At 50.4% G+C, this 16,629-nt stretch overlaps 2 protein-coding genes across 8 annotated transcripts in view; one reads left to right on the forward strand and one right to left on the reverse strand.

Annotated features, from left to right (window-relative positions):
* Positions 1-12,768, reverse strand: part of PAH (phenylalanine hydroxylase) — a 125,523-nt gene extending 112,755 nt beyond the window's left edge. For 4 of the 7 annotated variants that reach the window (XR_010835888.1, XR_010835889.1, XR_010835887.1 and 1 more), the window contains exon 1: positions 12,595-12,741. Coding sequence is in view for 1 of the 7 variants with exons in the window: in XM_067009998.1 (XP_066866099.1) it covers positions 12,595-12,648 (54 nt within the window). In the remaining 6 variants the exon portion in view is untranslated. Of the gene's footprint in view, positions 1-12,594 lie in introns of all 7 variants that reach the window. The other 3 variants (XR_010835891.1, XM_067009998.1, XM_067009997.1) reach the window with 3 other exon arrangements.
* Positions 12,403-14,773, forward strand: ASCL1 (achaete-scute family bHLH transcription factor 1). Its single transcript, XM_059081155.2, has 2 exons — positions 12,403-13,374; positions 13,717-14,773. Exon 1 carries the CDS (start codon positions 12,647-12,649, stop codon positions 13,325-13,327), a length of 681 nt encoding a protein of 226 aa, XP_058937138.1. The 5' UTR covers positions 12,403-12,646; the 3' UTR covers positions 13,328-13,374; positions 13,717-14,773.
* Positions 14,774-16,629: the final 1,856 nt, after the last annotated feature.

Consider the following 16,629-nt stretch of genomic DNA (forward strand, 5'->3'; position numbering starts at 1 on the left):
CTCTCTGGAAAGAGAAAGGGACAAATATTTATTCTGCATTTAAATATTTATTCAGTACCAGGCATATTGCAAAGGTTGTCTTACTTAATCCATTCTATTATATAACCCAGTGAGAGAGATTTTTAATATTCCCCTTGTATGGATGAGGAATCTGAGATATTGTGGTCTTGTAGGATAGGAGGCAAAAGACCCGGGGTGGTGATGTTAGTTCTGAGAAAGATACTCATCATCCTTTCCTGTTTACTCTTGAGTGACAGAAGAGCTCTCTGTGGAAGGTGAGGGTGGTATGAACACCCCTGTCCACTCAGAGGCCCCTCTTCCCTGTAGAGCCTTGGTAGGTTTGACCATTTGAAAGCTAGGGTCTTGGTGGCTGCAGTCATTACTGACTGCGTGATACATTTGGGAAACACATCTACTGAGGCCCACAGTCTACCAGACCAATGGGATGCTCAGTTTCTTGGTAAAACACATGCATGATCTTAGACATAGATTCTTTTTCTAATTCTTCTGCATCTGTCTCACCGGGGGGAAGCTGGCTAAACTCTAAGGTTGAGGAGACACTTGCGGGACTAAAAGTGAGTGAGATTCATCCATACCACCTAAAAATATATGTTAAGCTTTTGCTGCAATACTGGCACTGTTCTAGATTCAAGGATGTAACTGCCTCCCTGAGTTTATGTTCTTTTTAGGATGTGGACCTTAATAAAATTACAGGAATAAATTCAAATTTACAGCTGTAACAGAGGACATGAAGGAGATGTACATGATACTCAAAGAGCCTTTCCCCAGGAGGTTTTGTTGATCTCAGAATATGATGTAGAAAATACCTAGATGAAAGAGGAAGGGAGGGACCTGGAACTGTCTGGAAACTTCCAGACAGAAGGAGCAGCATATGCAAAAGTATGTGGTGGAAACAGTGGGGAAGGTGGCTGAAGATGCAGCTGGAGAGCCAGAGAAAGCCAGACCATGCAGAACCTTGTAGACCATTTTAAGATTTTTTTTTTTTTTAATCTTTAGGCCGAAAGAGTTGCAAAGCCATTGAAGTATGTAATGAGAGGGTGTTTCTCTTAGATTTACATTATCACGAGATCACTCTGGCTGAAGTATGGAGAGTGGAGGTGGGGTTGGGGACAGGGCAAGAGCAGTTAAGACGTGATTACATTTGTCCAGGTGAGAAATGGCAATGGTTCCTTGGACTAGAATGGTACTGATGGTGGAGATGAAGAAAGTAGGATGCATTTGAGAAAGACTTAGAAGGTATCCATTTAGATATGGTGGGTGAGGGTGAGAAACAAGTCAAAGATGATTCCTAGGCTGCTGAGTCGATGGAGAGAGTGCCATTCTCAGAGATGGCTGCATGCTTGCTCTTGACAGACCAAAGAGATCCATTGAGTTGGGCTCTCCGGGCTAACCATTGAGAAGATGCCTGTGGAACTGAAACTCATTGGGATATTAAGTTAAAGGTGGAGAACCTAGACCTTCCTTTATGTGTGGTGTTTCTAAAAACAATTTTTCTATTTTCTATTTTACTTTTTGATTTAGAGTATTTTCACATACATTATCTGCAAGATACAAATTATTCTTTCCATTTTGAAAATGAGGAAAGAATTAAGTGATTTGGCCAAAGTCACACAGGCTATCTTGAGTCCAAATTCCATGCTCTTGTTCCTTAACTTCAGCCATTCAATCATTCATTCATTCATTCATTCAATATATGTCTACCATTTACTCACAGGCACTGGAGGCAGATTTATTATGGAGCTTATGAAGCTAAAGCATTAGGGTCCTGCATGTACATAGACTCCTTCACGGCTCCTGGAGGGACTCTAGCAATGGTTCATATATAGACATATATTTCTGTAAAATTTCCCCAAGAGAGTTAAACCACAATCAGGTAAGACTGCCATCTCTTTCCACTCTGATGTCCTCTTCATCACACTTTTCATGCCCAGTGGCCCAGACATCACTGAGATCAAGCTAAGGAGAAGTTAAGATGAAGTTACATTTATTGAATAGTTTGCATTTAGTGGATGCATTTATGTCATCTGCAGTCATTTTCATGGATAGCTCTTGCTGGTTGTCCAGCTGTAAGAAGGGTTTCAGGAACACTCCTACTGTTCACTGCCCTGTGTCACTGAGTCTTAAGGTTTGAGGTCAGAAGCCTTGAGAGTGTGGTCTAAGTGTCCAGTTTCCTTCAGCCCCTGGTCAAAACAGTTTCCTTTCCGGAGATCTAATGCACAACAAAGTGACTATAGTTAACAATACTGTATCGTATACATGGAATTTACCAAGCGGGTGGATCTTATGTGTGCTCACCACATGCGCGTGCACACGTGCACACACACACACACACACACACACAGAAAAGAAGAAAAAGAAAATGGTACTTATGTGAGGTGATAAGTATGTTAATTAACTTGATCGTGGCGATATGAACAGCAAAACATCAAGTTGTACACCTTAAATATATGCAATTTTAATTTGTCAATTAGTTATACCTCAAGAAAGCTGGGGGAAATACCATATGCTTGGGCAACTCCCCCTAACCCCCTAATTCTAAAAAAAAACAGAATTTCTTTCCTTGTTAGGAATATACTTGATAATGAAGCAAGAGGATGAGAGGGAATCTATGGAAAGTTAAGATTTCCAAGGTGGAGCTGTTCTGAGTGCAGACAACACCCAAGATATAGCCTCGAAAGAGGGTAGCCAAAGAGAAGTGGAGGTTCAGTTTGTTGGAGCCTCAAAAGTCGAGGAAGCGAGAGGCTCTGTGCTCGGTAGGTTGTTCCAACGGCCCTTTTCTTGCCACTGCAAATTTTTGCCAATTCTTCAGGGCTAGCATCAAAGACCATCCCTTAATAACTTACCAATCCTCTCCACCCCCTTCAGAAGTCAGCAGGACACCCCTTAACCCAAAGAAAGTATATTGATGGGACTAGTGTAACTTCCTTATCAGAAGAGATTAATTCTTCACAGCTCTGAATAATGGAGGCTGTGTCTTATCACCTGAAATGCCTCTAGAGTACTAGTTCTCCATCTTCAGTGTACAAAAGGACTACTCTATAGCTTGTTAAAAAGGCCAACTGGCCAGATTATGACTTGGCGGGTCTGGGATGAAGCTTCATAATCTGAACATTAACAGCACGTCATGTATTTCTAATGTAGGTATTGTGTGGACGTGATACAGACAGCACAATGCTCTGTGCTTGAACTGAATTGTATGGGACAGAACTAGTAAAATCAACTTGTAATGAACGGAATTACAAGATTTTCACGCAGCCCTTACTGCAGTTCAAGAAATAACCGGCAGGTGGCGAGAGACTCACACAACCCACCAAGGAGGACTTCGCGCTTCCATGGCCGCCAAAACCCAAACCAAAAACTGCTCAGGCAGTCAAAGGGAATCCTGTGTCCCAAGCAACGCCGCCTTTAGCCCAGAGTGGTGAGTTTCTTCTCTTTGCATGTGAATCCTGATGAGCCAATGGCCCATCTCTTACTCTGGCCCCCGGGGCTAAAGTTATGCTGGCCCCATAATGCAGCCTCTGGCCCCTAGGAGCCATAATCCTGGCACTAGCAAGGACTGGTCTCCATCATGAAGCAGTTTGAGGTCATGTGCCTTCTGGGGGTCCTTGCAGTAAAAAAGATGCTTGTCTGCTCAAAGAGGGAAGCTGTTGCCAGTAGAGGTTCATGTGGTCGTGCCTGATTGTCTATGTAGTCAGAGCTGAAGGGGAAGCATTTTACTCAGTCCCCTCATTTTTCAGATGGATAATTGTCTAGGAGAGAGTAAGCAATTTGCCCAAGGGCACAGAGATAGAAAGTTCCAGAACCTGGAGTCTGTCTGACTTCAAGTGGCTTGCCTTTTCACTGCACTTGATACTACAGGTGTTAAAGGTGTGTGTGTGTGTGCGCGTGTGCGTGTGCGTGTGTGTGTGTTTACTTCATTTGTGTCTGCTCATGAATTATTGTCATACAGGAGAAGCTGGGGGTGACCATCTGGTTGGGGAAGAGGGGTTGGATGTGTTTGCATCAACAAGTCCAGTTTTTACCTAGATCGTGTATTTACTTGGGGGTAACCTGGAGGATGAGGGAGGGTGAGAGTACACACTAACACATCATGAGGGAAGAGAGCAGAGGGCTCTCCATTGTTTTTAAACTGTGTTTTAATGGACCTTCTTGTCTTATACTCCTCCTTTTCTGTCTACTAAACTAGAAGCTTACTGAAGGCAGATTGTCTTATTTATCTCTGATTATATTCAATAGTTATTTGACGAATCAGTGAGCAGGTCAACCTTGATCATTTTCGGATCAAAGCAATATTTTCTAACATCTGAGATGAACAGCGCACACCTCCTATGAGGTATTTCAGTATGCTTATATTTACTTGAGAAATGCATATACAGTGTTCACTCGGCGTCCAGCACTGTTCTCAGCATTTTACAAATATTAACTCATTTAATTTTGTTTTTGTTGCTGTTTATCTAAGGTTCCATGACAACGAATAACCATGTATCAGAAATTACCCTTTTCCCCTCCCTCCACCTCCTACCCCAAAAGACTCTGCAAATGCTAAGTCTAGGGAAGGGGGAACGGGGAGGAAAGAGTTCAACTGTCCCACCTTGGGGGCCCACAGTTGCCCAAGTAGACCCTGGGCCCTGGCAGCGGCCTCTTTCTTGCTAACCTGGTGCGAGCAAACTTTCCCCTTGGCTGGCGGGGGCCAGCGTCCAGGTCTGCGCCGAGGTGCAGACAGCTCGCAGCCGCTGGCTGATTTATAGGCCAGAGCATTTCCCCGGCCGCGCCGCAAGGAGTCGGGCTGAGCTCGGACTTTGGGGAGGTGATGATGGACACAGGACACGTGGCCACACAATGGGGACACACGACTGACCTCAGTCACTTCGGCAAACTGCCCCTGTTTTCAGGAGGCGGCAGGAGCGTTTCAGGAGCTCCAGGGCCCCGGGCGGCGCCTGCGTTCCTCTCCCCAGCAGGCAGCGCCCCTCGCCCGCCCTGGTGAGCGCAGAGGGCGCCCAAGGGCCTGCTGGGCCCCTGGAGCTCTCAGAGGCCTCTGACCCTCAGCCCCAAAGTCCTTCCCTCAGCATGCGAGCCTTGGTGCGTTCCCTATTTTGTAAAGAAAGGCACACGAACCATCCCCGCTTGGGGGCTGAGACTGGCCAGGGCGCGCTGGGAGTGAACTTTCCCGGCTGGTCAGATAGGGACACCCGGGGATTTTGCGATGTCACCAGGCGGCCGGGCAGGGCCTGGGTGACAGAGGAAGGGTCAAAAGGGGGTGGAGTGTGCGTGTTGTGTGTGTGGCAGGAGGTGGGGGGCTGTGAGGAGAGGGAATCGGGGGAATGAATAGGGGGTTGGGGACGCCTGCATTTGAGAAGAAGCAAATCAAGATAGGGAAAAAAATAAACGGATTTTTTTTTTCTTCCCTGCTATATGCCAACTGTCACTTCGGGTTAGACTGAGCCTTTATCTGGCTCATTAGCATGAGCTGTGGCTAACGCGCTTAAACCCTCTAATTATTTATCATGCCGTCACGGAGCGGGTCGCCAGCCCGGGGCGCACTTGCGGGGACCCGGGGCGCAGCGCGCAGTCTGGCTGTGCGCTACCGGGAAAGACCCTCCCGCCAGGGTCCCGCGGGGCGCTGCTCCACGAGACAGCTTCGCAGAGTTGTTGGGGGTGTATCAGAAGTGCCCTCTCCCCAAAACTCACCCGCGGGGAGCTGATGCAGCACTCAACTCTCGCCTACACTCGCGCCCGATCTTCTCTATTGCCACCCGAGGCTGGAGCGACGGGGAACAGGATTTTTGCAAAACTGGAAGGCAAACTAGGAGCTGGGTGGTGTGTTGGGTGCACTCTTTAGAACGACCTCGGGGAGATCCTAAAGGTTGCAGGAGTCCTCCTTCCAACCCTCCTCCCCACCGAGTTCCAAGAGAGTTCAGAAAGTCGCGGGGCGGGGGAAACGCGCTGGGCTGCAGGCGGCCCACTCACGTCCAGGGTCCTATTCAGAAAACAGTTTCAAAATACGTTAACCTCCATCGGGTGTTTTTTTTCCCCCCCTGCCTTTCTAATTGTCCCCCCTTCCCCCTCCGTCTCTCCGTTCTCATCTGTTTTATGTTCCTCTGCGTTCTGCCAACTATTTTATCTTTATTCCTTCTCTTTCTCCCTGGCCATTCATTCCTTTTTTTGTGTGTGTGGCTTCCCCGGCTGATGTGAGGGCTCGCTACCACCCACTGCACGCTTGCTCCTGTAGCTGAGGTGTTTCTATACAAACTGGAGCGTCCAGTTGTCATATTAATTATTACACTGAGTAATGACTGAAATGGTCAAAATAAGGGGAGAGTCGAGAGCGCTTTTTCTTGCTGCTCAAAGATTCAGCAAAGAAGCCGTGCAACAAAGCACTAATTGGTCCCCAGAAACACTCCGACAAGGCATGGAAGATAGGTTTCATAGAACCCGGCGATTGTGAAGGGGGGAAAGCGCTGAATGGACCCCACGCTCCTTTTCTAAACTCTCTTGCTGAGCAAAAAATGGACCTCTGTTTGAATACTGCCCTGATCCTTGAATACTATACCCAGCAGAGAAAAAATGCACCATTTATTGTAAGTTTTTTTTTTTTTTTCTTCTCCAGCTATTCATGGGTTCTCTGTGAAGAATCAGCTGGTTTTGTTTACCGTGAAAGACCTTTACTTTATTTCCTTTCTTGGAGGAGGTGGGGAAGCAGGGGGGAGGGAAGGGGAGCCATGTGCCTAGACAGAGAGGAGCTGCTCTACTGTAACAAAATAGGGTGTAACAAATCCTACAAAAGTTTCGAATGTATTGATTCTTTGGAGAGCTATATAGATTAACGACTTTCTTTATGCTTACCCGAGGAAGGTATTTAATCATAATGTAAATGGGGCTTTAGAAAAAATAAAGACTTAGCAGCGTTATTTCTCCTTATTTGAAGAACTTCAAAAGGATTTGTGAGGTTGGTTGCAAATTACCCCCTCCCCCTCCTGGACCTCCCCTCCTTCACCAAAAAGCCACGAGAAAATAATAGTTTGTGCTTTTTTGTTTTGTTTTTCCAGGTTTGTTTTTTTTTTTTTCCCCTTTGTAAGGCGTACGGAAAAAGCAAATAGATTGGTTTGGAGCCTGGATTCCTTAATGCAGGTGCAGGCCTGGCTGCTGTGACCAAGAAGCTCAGCCAGGTCTCTGGTTTGTGTACTTCTGCTCCCCGACCGCAAGAGCCCACCCCAGGCCGGTCAGACTCAACCCAGGCTGGGCAGCGCCGCTTCCGAACTTACCTTGGGAAGGGTGTATTGGAGACAGCAGACTTCACAGTAATGAACTTCTCGTTTCCCCTGGGTAAGACAGTGTCAAGCACAGGCTTGGAGCCGCATACATCCCAGGACAGAGGCCCTGTGTTACAGCTACTGGAGGTGGGTGTCTGCTCTGAATTCCTTGCACGCGCACTTTTCTCAAAGAACCCCGGGTTTATGGGGCTTCACACTCACCAACATTGAAGGTTTGCACCAAAAATCTCCTGTTCAAATCAAGGCTCTAAGGCCTGTGTTCATCTTTGTACTCCCTTTGCCTTTTATTCAGGATCCGCTATAAATATAATTGTATTAAATAATTCATTCAATGGGAAACCTAGTTTCACTTTCAATATGAACTCCCCTCCCTCCAGAGAAAAAGCACCAAAGGCACTTTTAGAAAGAGACGGAGGCCTATCTCCTTTCCACAGAGAGAAGGTGCACAATTACGGAGCCTGAGGGTAGCCTGTGAGCAAAGGTGGCCTGGCCTTCAGCTGAGGGTGGAAAGACAGTGGCGGGAGATTTGGGGCCTCAGCACCTCAGGTCTCCCGGGCAGCTGATTGCTATGCATCACTAGGAAAGTCATCTCCCCATGTAGATCCTGGTGTTGAATGCAGTTTTAATCTAAGGTATGGTCCAGCTTCAGGATTCCCTAACATAGAAGAGGGGCCTGAGGGTGCAGAAACTGAGGCCTTTATTGTACTGGAGGAAAAAGAGGAAACTTCCCATTTTTCTGGGATATCTATATTATGGGTAATGCACACCAAAGGGGGGGGGAGTGTCCTGCCTCCCCATCACAAGAATGGTAACCCCTGATATGCGTGGAAGAATTTGCAAAGTGAATTCACAAAAAACAACAGATTGAATTCTCCTGCAGGCCTTGACAGATAAGCAAAGGCAGCATCACTACTCCATTTATGAATGAAAGCATGGAACCCTCCTTTGGGGAGCTGTTTTCTTCTCCCTCCACTTCTAGATAAATGGGGCCTTGAGTGTCTTGGTCAAGAAAAGCCTGGAACTTTGCTCAGAGTCAGGCCCACTGGGTGTCAAAGGAGCCACAGACAGCTGGAGGGCAGGGCCACTGGCTCTGCTGAAGCCCTTTCCGTCTGCCAGCCATGAAGCTTGTCTGTATTCCATCTGACTTGTTACTGTTTGTGTTTAAAACAACAAACAAACACTTGGTTTCTATCTCTATCACCCCGATTTGCCAGCAAGCATCACCACCATTCCTCAAAAAGGACAGGAATTACCCATTCCCAGGTTCTGGGACAGTGGGACAGGGTGGCATTTGCTCTCCAATGGCTGGAGCAATTAGCACGGTGCGCTTCCAGGAAGCTGACAGCCAGGCCTCCTCTTCCCACAGAACCCTTCCTGGGTGGGTTGTGTGAGCAGGGCCTTCCTCTTTGCTTTGGAAAAAGCCATTCCTGTTAATCCCTTTCCATTTGACCTAGTTCTGAGAGCTCCACGTACATCTCTTTGAAATCTCACAACTCTTGGAGGTAGGTGCTGTAACCATGGGCATATAAGGATGAGGAAACTGAAACTCGGAGTGTCGGCTATTTGCTCAAACTCCCAGCTCTTAAGTAACAGAGCCTGGATACCAAATTAAGTGCCTCTGCTTTATCCCCCAGTATAAGGTCCGGAGTTCCCTGGGCCAGGGAGAGTATGTGGCAGCTCTCTTAGGTGTGTGAGTGTGTGTGCTGGGGAGGTCAAATGTAGGTCACAGAGTCAGAGGCAGGATTCTCATGGACCCTTGAGCCTCAGTCCTTTGCTCCAAATCGGTGAAACAACCAGAACGCCAATTTCAGTAGAAGAACATGTTAAACTACCCTTGACAGTTAGTGCACAGTCCCCAAGGGCCGAGGCTAAGCCCCTAAGAAAAGATTCCAGACTGCTCTACCTTCGGGTTAGAGAAGGTGGAGAGGACAGCGCCAGGCTGGGAGCACGCTCTGTGTTGAGTAGGAGGAAGAGAGAGCTGGGTTCCTGGAGGTTCTGCAAAGCATGTAAGGAAATAGGCTGAGGATGTGGGAGTGGGGAGGGTGAGGACGGCGTTTTGGCTCGGGGCTGGGGCGGGAAGAATAGGGACAAATGTTCCGTGGCTTTGGCCGGAAGGATCCCAGCACCCGCTGTCTTTTCTCCTGGGCGGAGGCCAAAGCGTAGGGCCGCTACAATGCGCGGCTTCACTAGTTGGCCCTTCTCTTTGAACGCCCATTACATGGCGCGCGCGCGCGTGGCTCTGTGTGTGTGTGTGTGTGTGTGTGTGTGTGTGGTTGGGAGTAGGCTCTGGTCTTGAAGTCCCTGATAATGAGCATCTCTGTGCACCAGTGGAGCCCGACCCTAGAAGGAAACTGAGAACACGTTCTGGCCATCGGAAAATATCCCCCGCTCGCAGATACGGTTCGAAATGAGCTGGCGGACGCCGCTCTGGCACAGATGGGGAAACCGAGGGCCTTGGAGGTTGTTTAAGGTTACAACGCGAAATGGTCGTAGAGCCAGGATTATGGGCCTTTGTAAAGTGTGGAAGGATAGAGTCTGAATTGGAAGGGATACAGCCTAATGTGAAGGAAAGTGCCCTTTAGATGCGTTGATATTGACGACCCGCCCCGTACGCCCCCCACGCCCCGCCCCCCCCACGCCCCTATTCGGCTCAGGAGGGTGGATGCCTCCTAGCGGCCCGCACCCGGGGCGCACAGCTGGGGCAAACGGGTGGCGGAATGTGCCTGAATGCCTGCTATCCTGCCAAGGCGGTCTGAGGCTTCCTCCAGTTGGAAAGCGGGTAATACGACTCTGCTTTAGGCTTCATGGCCTCCTATACTTCCTGGAAGAGGAGACAGATGTAATCTGGAGCCCTCTCAGCTCCTTTCCTGGGGTGGGGGAGTGGCGGGGGGGGGAGAGGCCAGAGGTGTAAATCCCACGGAGTTCACCCCGGCCCTTTGGGGTCAGCAGGCCATAGGCTGCTGTAGGGGAGGGGGCCGTGTGGGTGGGAAGTTTACAGAACTGATCTCTGTTGGCCCCATTCAGTCCTATGCTTCCCAAACGCATCTGTTTTAAAAGAAGAAACTGAGGCTGAGATGTGATTCACCTCGGGACCCCGACCCCACTGCCCTCACCACCACTATTGTTCCGACAGCACTCGTAGCCACTCGCCCATACCAGAGGAGGTTCCCCGGTCACCCACACGATCTTTTAGAGAGAGACCCATCTCCACAAAGGGAAGTTCAATGAGAAGCAATTATTGGGATAAGTCAACACGAGCATCCCTGTACCCAGGTCTCTAACCCAAACGGCCTATTTCTAGTGGACAAATCAACCGCATGGTGACACTGCTTTTTTCCCGGCTGTGTAGACGCCTGAGACGCGCCCCAGCCTCCTTCTTCTCCCTCCACCAGAGCGGGACAGAGATGTGACCCGTTTGCTCCGTCCGCTTTCTCCGCAGCGCCGCGTCCCAAGGAGCCCCGAAGCTGGACCAGGCTCTGGCCAGACAGGGCCAGGGCCGAGGGCCCAGGAAGGGCGCCTGGGTGGGCGCCGTCCAAGCGGCCGAGCGACGGCTGCAAGCGCCTCCTCCTCCCTCGCGGCGCCAGCACGCGGCCCGGCCGGGCTCGGCTCCCAGTCGCCTGCCACCGGCCCGCCGGGCACACGCCTGGGGCGGGATGGAGGCTGAGCCAAGGCCGCCGAGATGCCTGCAGCGGCTCCGAACAACCAGCGAAGCTGCTCCGCCCCCACCCCCAAGCTCCATCACCTCCCCCCATCTCCTTTCTCAGATCCACTCTGGGAACACCCCAAAGAGCTCCCCTCTTTATGCATCCCCCTAGCCGGGGAGGGGGCGGGGCGCGGCGGTGATGCTACAGGCAGCTAGGTCATCCTGGAAGAGTATCCCGGCCATACACACCTGTCTCGCCACAGCTCTGGTTACCACCACCCCTCAAAGCGGTCACCTCCCTTCTTCTTGGCCTCCTCCACACTTGCTCAGTTGTAGGGGGCATAGCCTAGATGTCACCACTGGATGGGACGTTAGAGACCATCTAATCCAACCTTCTGTTGTTACAGACGAGGAAACTGAGGCTCAGAGTGGATGTCACTTACTAAGGGTCACGGAGCTAGTGAGAGGATGCATTGGGACGAGAACCTTAACAGTATACTTTAACAGTCCCACGGAGTCCTCCCCATCTCTCTGAACTTAAGTAGCAAATTTCCTGCCGCTCCCAAGAGCATCGAAAACCGCCAAGAGAGTGACAGTGGGGTAGGAGAAGAAAACAGGAAAAAAATGGGGCCTCACTGCCCCCAACTTGCACACCGCCCCGTGTCACATTTTCTGCCCAAACCCTTCCCTGTGATTTTCTCCAAGTTCTCAGGAGAATCCCGGGACACTTCACCCCAAACCTTTCCACCCATACACCCCCAATTTCCAGAGCTATTGGCCCGTCGGCGACGCTGCCCTCCCCCTCCCCCCCCTTCTAGAACCACCCCCGGCTGCCGCCCGCCCTGAGCGCGCCGCCTGTTTATTCAGCCGGGAGTCCGGCACGCGCCAGGCGCACGCACTGCAACAACAAACCCGGCTGAATGGAGAGTTTGCAAGGAACGGGCTCGGGGGACGGGCGGGGGGAGGGGAGGGGAGGAGGGGGAGTTTAAGGAGGGGGTGGGAGGAGGAGGTAAGAGGAGGGGGGCGGGGGGGCTGCAGCCGCTCGCTGCAGCAGCGGGGAGTGGGGGGCGAGGCGGGGCCAGGGCTGCGCGTGGGGCTGGGTGTCCCATTGAAAAGGCGGCCGCACTCCAGCCGCCCAGCACTCCCTCACTTCTGGCCAGGGAACGTGGAAGGCGCAGCGACGGGGAGCCGGCCAAGGAGGGCGAGTGAAAGAAGGAAATAAGAAAGAAAGGGGGTTAACAAAATAATACAAACAGCCCGAGCCGCGGCTGGAGAGACCGAGACCCGGCGCAAGAGAGCGCAGCCCTAAGGGGAGAGGAACAGAAGACTCAGCAGAGCGCGCTCACCACCGACTTTTGCTTCTTCTGCTGTTTTTTTTTTTTTTTTTAAACCAAGAAGGCGCTAGCGGCAGCCTCACACGCGAGCGCCACGCGAGGCTCCCGAAGCCAACCTGCGAAGGGAGGAGGGGAGGGGGGAGGAGGAGGGGAGGGAGGAGGAGAAGCAGGTGCACCTTCCTTGCTCCCACCCTAAGAAGTCTCCCGGGGATTTTGTATTTTTGTAACTTCCCCCGGGCTCCCTCTTCATCTCTCCTCTTCTCTCCCTCTCTGTTCGTAACCCCCCCCACGTCCTGTCTGTGTCCCCCCGGCGCGCGCCCCTCACCTCGCGTCCCCGGATCGCTCCGATCCCGCGACTCCCTCGGCGGCCGCTGCGCATGGAGAGCTCTGCCAAGATGGAGAGCGGCGGCGCAGGCCCGCAGCCCTTCCTGCCGCCCGCAGCCTGCTTCTTTGCCACGGCCGCGGCGGCGGCGGCGGCGGCGGCGGCGGCGGCGGCGCAGAGCACGCAGCAGCCGCCGCCGCCGCCGCCGCAGGCACCGCAGCTGAGCCCCGCGGCCGACGGCCAGCCCTCAGGGGGCGGTCACAAGTCAGCGCCCAAGCAAGTCAAGCGACAGCGCTCGTCCTCGCCCGAACTGATGCGCTGCAAACGCCGGCTCAACTTCAGCGGCTTCGGCTACAGCCTGCCGCAGCAGCAGCCGGCCGCCGTGGCGCGCCGCAACGAGCGCGAGCGCAACCGCGTCAAGCTGGTCAACCTGGGCTTCGCCACCCTTCGGGAGCACGTCCCCAACGGCGCGGCCAACAAGAAGATGAGCAAGGTGGAGACGCTGCGCTCCGCCGTCGAGTACATCCGCGCGCTGCAGCAGCTGCTGGACGAGCACGACGCGGTGAGCGCCGCCTTCCAGGCGGGCGTCCTGTCACCCACCATCTCCCCCAACTACTCCAACGACATGAACTCCATGGCCGGGTCGCCGGTCTCATCCTACTCGTCGGACGAGGGCTCCTACGACCCTCTCAGCCCCGAGGAGCAAGAGCTGCTCGACTTCACCAACTGGTTCTGAGGGGCTCGGCCTGGTCAGGCCCTGGTGCGAATGGACTTCGGAAGCAGGTAGGTTGCATTATGGAGGGAACGGGGGATTTTCTTGCCTTTATCCTTTTTCTTCTGTAGGAGGGGGACTGCCTCCCCGGAGATGAGGGAGGGGGGTTGATTTAAAGGATTTGTTAAAGTCCGTCGATTTCAAATCCTGGTATGTTAGTTTCAAACTTGGCTTCTGAGAGTGGCTTTTGTCCAGGTCTCCAAAACGGGAGGGTAGAGCTGAGGCGGGGAACCGAGTGCTCAGACCTGTCAAAAGAGGCGCTCTACCTGACAGATCTTTCTCCAGACCTCCTTTTCCTCCCACTACAGGCCTCCAAGTGCACACTAACCTCTCCCGTTTTTCTTATGTTACAGGGCCACCGCGCAACCTGCATCTTTAGTGCTTTCTTGTCAGCGATGTTGAAAGGGAGAAAAAAGAAGAAAGAAGAAGAAGACAATAAGAAGAAAACAAACAAATCCAGGCAACCAACCCCTAAGCCAACTAAGCGCCACATGCCTGAGAGCAAGGCTCTCGCAAAACAGGAATGCGCTCAGAACAGTATCTTTGCACTCCAATTATTCACGGAGATAGAAAGAGTGACTAGGACCCGAGTCAATGCACAAAATGCAGCTTGTGTGCAAAAACAGCGGGCTCCTGGCGGAAGGGAGCAGCGCACGCCCTGTAGAAACTCCCACCCACCACTAACAGGCAGAGCTGACCTCCCCGCCCCCTCTGAAAGCGCAGCTCTTAGCCCTCTAGAAATGGGTTGGTGTCTTTCGTCTCTGTATCCTCCATCCCGATAAGCTGTGGACATTTGTCTGCAGTGAAAGTATGCTCTTTGAAACCCCAATCCTCTGCGCGCGCGGGGGGGGGGGCTTCCTCCCCAAGCTCCACTCCCTCACACCATCTTTTCTACTTTTTTCATCATAGAATGCTTCCAATCTTTTGTGAATTTTTTTTATTATAAGAAAAATCTATTTGTATCTATCCTAACCAGTTTGGGGATATATTAAGATATTTTTGTACATAAGAGAGAGAGAGAAAAAAAATTTATAGAGTTTTGTACAAATGGTTTAAAATGTGTATATCTTGATACTTTAACATGTAATGCTATTACCTCTGCATATTTTAGATGTGTAGTTCACCTTACAACTGCCATTTTCCCTATGTGGTTTTGTAAAGAACTGTCCTCATAGGTGAGATCAAAAGGCCACCAGATGTACTTCAGCACCAATGTGTCTTACTTTATAGAAACTTTGTTAATGTATTAATGATGTTATTAAAAACTGTTCAAGAAGAACAAAGTTTATGCAGCTACTGTCCAAACGCAAAGTGGCAGCCAGTTGGTTTTGATGGGTTGCCTTTTGGGAAATTTCTATCACTGTCCTTTTTTTTTTTTTCTTACTGTTTTATTACAAACTTACAAAAAAACCCCATGTATAACCCTGTTTTATACAAACTAGTTTCATAATAAAACTTTTTCTTTTTTTACAAATGAAAATAATCAGCTGCCTCTGAGTCTTCTTTGACACTACTACCCCTGCCCAAGTTATTATGAAAATGCCAAAGGGAAAGAGCGAGGGAGAAGAAGGTGGTAAGAAACATGCTAAGTTGCAGAAATGACCAAGATAAGTGCTGTGACCAGTCCTATCCAAGATGATTCTATGATGAATGTACATTATATATATATATATACACGTATATGGTTTTTCTCGTTCATGTTGCAAATGTTCACAGACACCTAGAGAATAGGTGGTGATTAATGGCTACATCACCTTTTGATAACATGACTTTACATTGAAAAAATTCCTCCAAAAGTGAACTGGAAAGAGAGGGTCCTCACCCCAGTTTCTAACCCTTAGCCCCATTCTGAGTTTCTCATTGTTAATCTGTGGAAGAGGGCTAGATGAGATAACACGAGGGGTGGGAGAAAGGGTGGTGGTGTCTGAGGCTGGGCTTGGGGGAGGTAGCCCTGTCCACACTCCCAGTGGTAGGTGTGTTCTTCTTCCTTCCCTGCCAGGCATGCAGTTTCCACTCCTTTTCCCCAGGGCACACACTTTCCATATTGGTTTTAAGTAAAGGGCACGTATGATGTAAATTTCTTAGAGGAGTTAGATTTAAATAAAAGCCTTAGAAATGTGTGGTCGCTTTGAGACACTGGCCTATCTAAGCTTGTGACTCTATCCGAATGGCGTGAGCTGCGTGTAAAAGTACCCAATTACCAAGATTCAAAAAGAAATTGGTGGGTTTTTGGCTGGCTTGCTTCTTGTCAGTTAGCAAGGACGTGATCAGAATCCTACACCGCCTCTTGCCGGCTCCTCGCTCGCCGCTTGCATTACTTGCAGATTCAGTTAGCGTGTCTCCAGCCAAGCGGAAAGCCGAGCGCAAAATGCATCTTACAAAACCCAACAAAGAGCAGGGAGCCAGCACGTCTTCCAGAGTTAAAAATCTAGTCTGTGTTGGTACATCTATACCATTTAGTGGCACAGAATAATCATTTTTTAAAGCCGCGATGCGTGGAGCACGCCACAGCGTCTGATGTCATTTTGCTAAATGACCCTCTATAGAATGCACATTGAGGCTTCAGTCCCTTTCAAAGAGATGAGCGTAATTAAGGCGGAAAAAAAATCAGTAAATTCCTCATCGCCATAAATAATCGGACTTTCTGCCAGCAGTGGGCCAATTTAGAGCTTACTTCAGGGAAGTAATGCTTTTGTGATGCCTGCTTTATTTTTATCTTCTCATTTGGAGGACCAGAGCTGGGTCCCCCTCTCCGCGCCCCGCCCCCCGCCGCCATGCATTTCTTATTCTTTTAATTTAGCTCCTTTGCAAGTTTCCAGATAAGGTACGCAAAGAAAGTGTAGCAAGTCATTTATGGCTATGAATATAACATTAGGATAATGTTTCAGTCCCCACAAAGGGGATGTTTCCCCCCTTCTCCTTGTGAAGACAGGTGTTCTTTTACTCACTTCTGAATGGGAGAGATCCAGTCTCGTTAAACTCGGGGCAAAGTTAGCCGTTGTTTGCCACAATGCGGAGGCAAACTCTAAAAATTCACAAACACACACACAATTTTGCCGAAGCTAGGAAAGGGCAAAGCGGGGATTGGGCAAAATCTCATTACATCTGCTCTAATCGCTTAGCAACACAAAGCCGGGGCTTGTGCGGCGAAGGCAAGCCATTCAGGGCGCTCTGACAGGCCGCATTCAGCCAGCATTAGTCAGCTCCATAAATCACCGCTGCCCATTGGCTGCGCGGCGGGCTTTGGAGCGGCCCTGGGCTGTCAG

The sequence above is a fragment of the Kogia breviceps genome, chromosome 12 (assembly GCF_026419965.1).
Source record: "Kogia breviceps isolate mKogBre1 chromosome 12, mKogBre1 haplotype 1, whole genome shotgun sequence".
Classification (NCBI taxonomy): Eukaryota; Metazoa; Chordata; class Mammalia; order Artiodactyla; family Physeteridae; genus Kogia; species Kogia breviceps.

What these genes read in the sequence shown, in the direction of transcription:
- ASCL1 (XM_059081155.2), top strand. Translation starts at nt 12,647, where the DNA reads ATGGAGAGCTCTGCCAAGATGGAGAGCGGCGGCGCAGGCCCGCAGCCC.